At 36.9% G+C, this 8401-nt stretch overlaps 1 protein-coding gene across 4 annotated transcripts in view; it reads right to left on the minus strand.

Moving 5' to 3' along the window:
• Positions 1-8401, minus strand: part of rxra (retinoid X receptor alpha) — a 136825-nt gene that overhangs the window by 45085 nt on the left and 83339 nt on the right. For all 4 annotated transcript variants that reach the window (XM_015401610.1, XM_015401602.1, XM_015401620.1 and 1 more), the window contains exon 3: positions 7101-7339. In XM_015401610.1, coding sequence (XP_015257096.1) covers positions 7101-7339 — 239 coding nt within the window. The remainder of the gene's footprint in view (positions 1-7100; positions 7340-8401) is intronic.

Here is an 8401-nt window from a genome sequence, read left to right on the forward strand (position 1 = left end):
GTATGCTTTATACATCTACCAATCATATTTGAATTCCTGCCTATTCTTTGAGTAAAACATTAATTTGACCTTTTTGTTTGAAAAGGGAAACCTAAAAAATGTGTCTTTACCTTACATTATTCAGGTAGGACATATATAATACCAAAGCAATAAATTAAAAGTTAAATAAAGCTATGGCATGTCTTCCACCGCTTCATTAAAGAGTAGATAAATAAAAGTATGTTTTGAGTTAGAGCCTTGAATCTTTGCTTTCATGCCAAATCAGAGATTCTTTTAAAAAAAAATTGCTGCATATGCTTCAGACTAAAAGCCCTCTATAACAGGAATTTGTATTTGGTTCCAACAATGGCTGGAACGATTATAATATGGACCAGATGTGGTACAGTCTGCTCTAGTACTCAAACTAAAGGCTTGTATCAAATACAAGCAAAGCCTCTCTAAACAATGACTTAAGTGCTGTGTCCTAAGTACCACTAAATTGAACCATCACATTAGCTGCAAAACGGAGTAATAGGGAAAAAGTAATCTTTGAGTCAGATTTTCTTTGCTACCTGCAAAGAGCTTAAGCAAAAAAGTACTTTCCAATATAAAGCTAATTGACATGAACGACCCTTAATGGCAACCCTAGGAGCCTAAACACAGACCCTTTTCTGTAACTGCACAGCTATGACATCATGAATAGAGACGGCAATAGTCATCAAAGCCTTAAGTAGTGGACTTTATAGCTCCCATGCAGGAAGGGACTCAGCTCCACTGGTTTCATTCTCTTGAATATTTTCTGTTTTTGTTTCCTAGCGACTCTCGTCTGAACATGTTGTCCTCAAAGCTGGAAGATGACATCACCGCCACCATTCATTTATAACTTATTAAGTACATGTTCTGTTTTCTCGTAAAACACTTGCACCTTTTTTCTTCATCAACGCTTGTTCGGCATCTAGTTGCAGAAACACTCACGAGTTGTATGTAGTTTTTTAAGGCGGACTGGGAAACTGTGAAACAACAGGGGCCCATTGTTGGTTTAGGATCCTTGGGGAGATTTCAGAACCAAAGCACAGGAGCCAGAGGGGTACTGGCTTAAGCCACAAAATGGAAAGTTGGACACTTTAGTGGTCGGATGATAAAGGACCCCCTTTTCCGCAAAAGACAACAGCCAGACAACTCTTGCTATTGTAAGTGGAAGTGTGAAATCTGTTCCAACCCTCACACATAATCCCTTCCAGCTGCATAACAAAAAAAAAAAAGTTGTGGTATGTCTGATGGAGAAGGATTGTTTGTTATGTCGGTGTGTTCAACCTGGAGGCCCAAACCACTGAAGAGTCTGATCAGAACGAGCCCTGCGGTGGCCAGCAAGGCCCTGAAACCACATATATCCTGCAGACCTTTTTCTGTACCTCCACAAACAAAAGACCAAAAGCCTCCCAAAATCAAAACCACAGCATCCTCCTTCCACTTCTAAAAAATGAAATGAAAAAAATAAAATAAAATAAAGGCTTTTATTTTAAATGACTGTGACAGTCACTGTGGGGTCTCTTTGCAACAATATGCAGGTTTCTTTCTGATATCTTGCACTGAACCCAAAAGCAACCAGAACAGTCAGAAATCATGATAAACTTAAAATATAAAATATATTTATAGCTCAGGACAGAAGAGACATATGGCTGTTTTAGATGTAAGATCTGACTAGTGAAAAAGTACTCTGTTTTAAGATGTGGTTTGGTTTCTGAAACATGCAAAACTCCTGAAAGAACAGAACATTTAGTCATCCTGTCCCATGCTTTCATCAAGCAGTCTTGTCCATTTTGATGTGGAAAAGGGTTATGCCTCACTTACTTTTATTACTACCATATTCAATGGAAAGTAATGCAGGTTCTAGTCAAAGACCTAGTGTTTTGCAGAGATTTTAAACTCTATTATATGTTTTTCATGTTGGAAAAAACAGTCAATAGCAGTTTTTGAAAAGCCAGGCCTTCTTGAAGCCAACGGGACTAAAAGGAGGGATACACCACCGGGCAATATATGCCTGATAAATCTTCAAAATTAAAGAATATGTCTATAAAACGCATGTGGTTAGCAAAGGCAGGGTGGTTAAATACAGTAGGGCTGAGCTGAGCAGTGACTTCGTTCCAGTGAAGTGCTCTTGAAAAAAGCCAGTCTGCTAAGTGTTGTAGGCAATTTACGCCGTCTGACTCAAATCACGTCTCATGATGGCGCCGCGCCTCGTGACCGCAGGGCAACACCAACGTTTTAACCTCTGTGCCGTGGTCGCCCATCCAACGGCTGATCTCCACCCTCACAGAGCGACAGTTGAAAGGCTGCAGAGTCTCTTAAGCAAACAGTGATGGCTAAGCACTCTGATGAGCACCTGTAAGATCTGGGGGTCATATATCAATTAAAGTGGCTCCAAAGAAGCATATGCTGTGATACTTTTGGAAGAACAACTGAAGCAGCTGTAGGATAGTATTAATTTTTATCTAATTAGGTGAATTGAACAATCTGTAAATACAGCACTAACCGGTTGGTTGCTGTAAGTACGTATAATTTACAAATCAGGCATAAGATTAAGCTATTAACGCTGGTTATCTACTTACGAAAGCTGTTAGCAGGTGGTACATATAAGCCAGATTGGACATCTTTTTTTCTTAAAGTTGATAAGATTTTAAAAGCAGGGAAGATGGACAATTCTAAGGACTACAGAAGTATCAACAAATCTAAATTGTGAGGTTTTGACTACAGGGGTCAGTATTTATCAAAGTTTGTCAAAAGATGGAACAAAGTTTGACCAAAGTAGCTCATATTACTGAAGAGGTTATATGTCCAAAGTTGATGTTTCCTAATCTAAAAATGTGAAACATTGAGGATTCACCCAAATATTCCTCCATTTTTTATTCATTATTATTTAGGTTTCTTTAAGTCAGTCCAATTTAAACAAAGATTATCAGCAGTGTGATCAGAAGAATATTTCACTCCTTAGCTTTAACCAGCTTTTATGACCATTCAGCCAGGTGAAAAAAACAGGTGGTTATAGGGAAACAGGAAAACAAAGAACACAACCTAAGAGCCAATCATCTGACCGCAAAGAAAAAAAAAAATACTCAAAAAGATTTAACTTTAAATAAAGGACAAAAAAAATTATTCTATGTTACACATTTTATTTAATTGGTTTTAGGAAAAATATTTTTTTTTTTACTTTGCAAAACAAATTAACATGAAGAAAGCAATAGAAATCTGAAGAAAAAAATATTTTATTGGACCCCTGGGTTAAGCAGCTTTTTTAAAGTCTCAGAGATCCAATAACATGTTCCAACATGTTGCAAAATAAGTAAATTTTTATTTAAGTGTGTAAGCTTTTTGTTGTTGTTTTTTAGGAGAGGCAATTTATTAGTACAGTTGAGCTTCAAAACCACATATCTGACTGCTTCTTTCTTTTTCTTGTAAGTTGTGAGGACATTTGATGAAAGTAGATTTCCCACTAGTAGTTGTTTTTCAAATTAGTTATTCTTAAGGAATCAGATTTGGACCTTCGAAGATTAAGTCAAATATAGGGGTGTGGGCAAAAATCGATTGGGTGATATGTATTGTGACTTTTGGCTGCCGATAAAATATCGATCTTTCAGGTACTAATGTCGATTTAAAAAAACAAAACATTTAAACTTAAAACAATGAGAGAAAATAGGTTATCTCTGCACCACCGCTCTGGTAGATGGCGCTGTGGAAACCCTTTGCTGTGCAGCGCAGAGCCATATCTGTAGTTGAGGCAGTCATGACTCAAACCCCAAACATCATGGATGCCAAAATAACTAACTACCTTTTCTATACATTTAATTTGATAGCTGGGAAAAACATCACAGTACATAGTGATATTCTAATATCATGATAATATTGTATCGTAACCGAAATATCGTGACACGTATAGAATCTCAACACCAATGCCAATACTCACCCCTAATCTAGTAAGCCCTGCATTAGAACAAACACATTTTAGTTTTTAAACTTAAAAACAGCAGTTGAAGGACTGGGTTTCAATTTGTTTTTTTGTACTGGATGGATATCATATTCTACTCTAATAGGGAGGCATATGAGACAAAATTCCCCTCTTTCAGATACTCTTCTAATTGGCATGCTTTGAGTTTTCTACCGAACAAAAGTACTGGGCACAGAGAGGAAAGAAAAATCAGACTGAAGAAAGTGGAGGGAAAGAGGGAGAACTTTCCAGCAAATAAAAATATCATCCATTTCCAGAAAGTGGCCTTAATCCCCTCCTAACTCTATTACATGTGGGACGCTTTTGCTGAAAAGGTGCAGATGAGCTAAACAACAGACAGAGAAAGCCCATCCCCAAGCAGCAGCTCATTGTTGGGATACTTTAACTCAATTATCAATAAACACAAAAAAGGTCTGCTGAATGCATTTTGTGTGGAGAAACAATTTTAATTTCAGATATGGGTCCAGGCTGAAACTGGGCCACTGCAAGCTTTGATGTCTTAATTGTGTGTGCGTGTGTGTATGTGATGCTAATACCAAGGAGGCTTATTGATGGAACACCAGAGATGGAGCAGAAAAAAGCCAAAAAATCTAAGATATGAAAAAGAAGGGAGAAAGGCAAACAGGAGAAAAGAGCACAGTCGGAGAGAGAAAACCAAAAAAAGGATAAAAAGAGACAATGAAAACCACTGGGAGAAAAAGTGACACAGATGCTTCATTAATAAAAGCAAGAGTGACAGAGCTGAAGGTGGTGTGTTGAATAGGCCTTGATTAAGTGTGCAACAGGGTCAAAGCAGGGCCTCTGTGGAATATTGGATAATAGTGTTTGAGAAAACAACGGTGGTCGTCGCTAAATCTTCTTTGTCTTGTTTCTCAGGCTTTAGTTAAATCCCAAACTAGCTAAAGACAAACACAGTCATTTAATGTCTGGATAAAAATCGGCCTCTTTTTCTCATCATTTACTAACTTCTTCAACATTTTCCTTTTTAGAAGCACAAATGTTTAACCGAAAATGTATAGAAGGAGACGGTTTTGAAACCGAAATGCATTTTTACATTTCCTGTATAAAACTTTAGAAAAGTGGTGTTTGAAATACGTTGATCTGAGACTTAACTTTAAAAAACTAGTGGAATAGTAAAGGTATTTTACAAATAAACATAAAATATTTTAAACTTAAGGAATATTTCTTTGAACTTTCAAGGAAGCTGAACTATATATGAGCTACATCACGAGTAGCTATAAAAACTTAAATATTTGCATGATTAAACCAGATAGTCACTCAAAGCAAATACAATTAAATTGAAATACGCTTTGAAATCTATGAAACTTTTATCATACTTAAAAAAAACTACATTTTCAAGCAAGTCTGACATTAGTTCCTTTGACACCAAGAGTTCTAAAAACCACAATAAATAAATTCCTCACTTTAATATTCCTCACTTCCTAACTAAAACAATTGCACATTTCCTTCTTTCCTTTTTTAAACATAACATTACAGCTGCCGCTAATATTTAAAAACCCAAATAGAATAAATTTCACCTTAAAATTAAGGAATTCAAGCTTTTAAGTTTCCACTCACCAATAGGTGCAATATAGTGCAACTGTTGATATTGATTGTGCCAAACTGTATTTAAAGGCCTATATCTAGCCTTCTCAGTAAAGTAGATAACGGCACATAGCTTTATATATGTTGTTTTCCAAGCTCCATGTTGAGCTGGTTCCCAGTGTCTCAGTGATTAAATGTGACTAAAGATGACAGTAAAAAAAAAATGCATTTTGTGCCACTGTTCTTCTAATTGTAAAAAGTTAGTTTAAACTTTAAGTGTAGAAGCTATAAATACATCTATCTTTGCTTGTAAATGAAGAGTCAACTTTCCCTAAATGTTTCAGTCACACTTATGTCATACTGAACTCTAAAGACAACCAATCATTTTACAAAAGGGGAAGGCAAGGCTTACAGAAGGCAATAACCAGATGAGCTTATTTGATGAAGTGGTTTTGGGTCACTGGTGTGGTCACCTCCAGAAACATTAAATATAGACGCCTCGTAAAAACAGTAAAAAATAAAAAAAAGTACTCCTGGTTTGCTCTCATCATCAGACCCTTTCCAACAAGTCTGTTATAATACTGCTTCCAAACCTGTTCCAAAATGCTATCTAGTTATTTTCATTTCCAAAAAAGCTCCATCCAGAGCACAGATCTGTTATACAAAATGCATGGCATAGGCTTATATCATAAAGAAAAGCCAGTTGCTAAAAGTGTTTGAGGCATTTACGCCTGTCGGGGAATTTTTACTTCTTTACATAAAGAGAAACTGAAATGAGCTATATTACAAACAACATTAATTAGCGTTCGTGGTAATGAAGGCAAACACAATTAGAGAGTCATGTTACCCATTAACTGTAAATGAGAGAAACATTTCTTCTGGGGCTGCACAGCTATAATAAATGATGGACTGGCGATAATATAAATCATTAAGGTGCTTTCATCATTCTCTCTAGCATTTAGAGCACTGTGGCCTGTGTCAGCCGTGGCCATCACATGCAGTGAGACTCTACCTGCAGTTTTAGCCGCAAACCTTCTAAATGATTCAACCAGCTTTAGAATGCCTGAACATCAGATTCATAGTTGGATTTAGGTTTGAGTGTTGATTGGACCATTTAAACACATGGATATGTTTTTATTTGCACCATTTAATTCAAGTTCTGAGAATGCTGCCTCACTGTATAGGGAAGCTTTTATGTTAGCTTCCAGGATTTCTCTGTATTTAGCTCCTACCTCATTATAAAAATATTGTTTTTTGTGCGTAATAAAGTCAAAATATGGGTAAATAAAATACAGAATAATGGGGATGATGTAAAGGCAACTGGGGTAATATTTTTTATTTCAAGAAATTAAATAAAAGCAGGTTTTTTGAACAGCTGGTGTACATATTCAAACCAGATGTAGAAAATCTCTTATTATTTTCTTTCATTTTTATAGTTATCCCCTACTTAGTGTTGGTTTAACCTAATATATAAAACAATACCAATTAAATTACATTTGTGTTTGATTTCACAATGCAACAAAATATGGCAAAGTGTATGAAAACAAAAAAAGTTTGTTTTTTTTCTGCTCACCTGAGGGCTGATGCTGGGGCCGTAGCCCATGCCAGGCGAGTTCATGGAGTGCGGCCCCATGTGTGAGCTAATGACTGAGAAGGGTGAGGTGAGGCCATTCATTGGTGAGCTCAGGGTGCTGATTGGAGAATGGAGAGAGCCAGAGGGCCCCATGGAGGTGGGACTCAGCAGAGAAGGGTGCATTCCACGATGGGAAGTAGGCGAGCCTAAAGGCGAGGAGGTCACCTGTCCTGAAGAATCTGGTCGGGGAAAAAAAAAGGGTTTTATTAAGTAAGATCACAGACTTGACACCAATTTTGTTTCGCAGCTTAATGAGTTCTGAAACTCCATAAATGTATATTTTCCTATAAATCCTTAATGATCTGTTTTCATGAGCACAACTAGAAGATAATTACAGCTTTTCTTGACCACAGCTGTTGGCATCCAGAGTCTGGCACATCTGGGAAAGTGTGAAAGCAGGTGTCAAATCTGGGCGCTATCCAGGAAAAACTGACAATTTAGCAAAAACACCTCAAACTATTTCATCAGGATTAGTTCATAGAGGAAAAAGTGCTCAAACTAACACGAGGGCCAAGTGGGAATTAGCTATGTCTACACAGTGGCTCTGCAGCTCTTTCTGGTTCTGTCCCTCAAACTTCAAAAGTGCCTCCCTCAGGACTGCAGGAGGTCAGCATGCAGAACAAACCTACTGTATAATGCATGTGGCCGATGAGTGGGGTAGTAGACCTGAGAGGAGGGGAAAAACATGACCTTGCAGCTGAGCCCAGGAGAAAACCTGCAGCTGGTTTGTAGTCAGAGACGGAGATAAAGCTATGGTCTTGTATGCAAGAGCTCATCTGACTTCAAAACCTATTCTTTACCTTGACTTAGAAGGTTGTTTAATACTCAGCTGTCAACAAAGAGATCTAAGACAAACATGAATGCCAGCAAAGACATAGTGATATTGAAACTTTTGGAACAGGATTTGTTTATATTTTGATAAAAACTTCTTCCCTGTTTGACTCATATTTCAGTGCTGCTGTTCGCTCTCCATCTCTTTCTCCATCCATAATTTCTGCCTCCATGTTTTACATTCATTTTTCTAAAATGAATATCCTTCTTGTTGATAAACCAATAGAAAAGAAGTATTACTTTGCAGTCCTTTTTACATTTTTAGGTGTAAAAACAACAACCACAACCACAATATTAACAACCACAATATTAACAATAAATAAATTGATATACTTAAGCAAAACTTCAGAAAGCTCTGAGATCTCCAACTAGGATAGATTTTCTTATGTTTAACATTTTATCAGATAATA

The sequence above is a fragment of the Cyprinodon variegatus genome, unplaced genomic scaffold (genome assembly GCF_000732505.1).
Source record: "Cyprinodon variegatus isolate N-32 unplaced genomic scaffold, C_variegatus-1.0 Scaffold32, whole genome shotgun sequence".
In the NCBI taxonomy this organism is placed as follows: domain Eukaryota; kingdom Metazoa; phylum Chordata; class Actinopteri; order Cyprinodontiformes; family Cyprinodontidae; genus Cyprinodon; species Cyprinodon variegatus.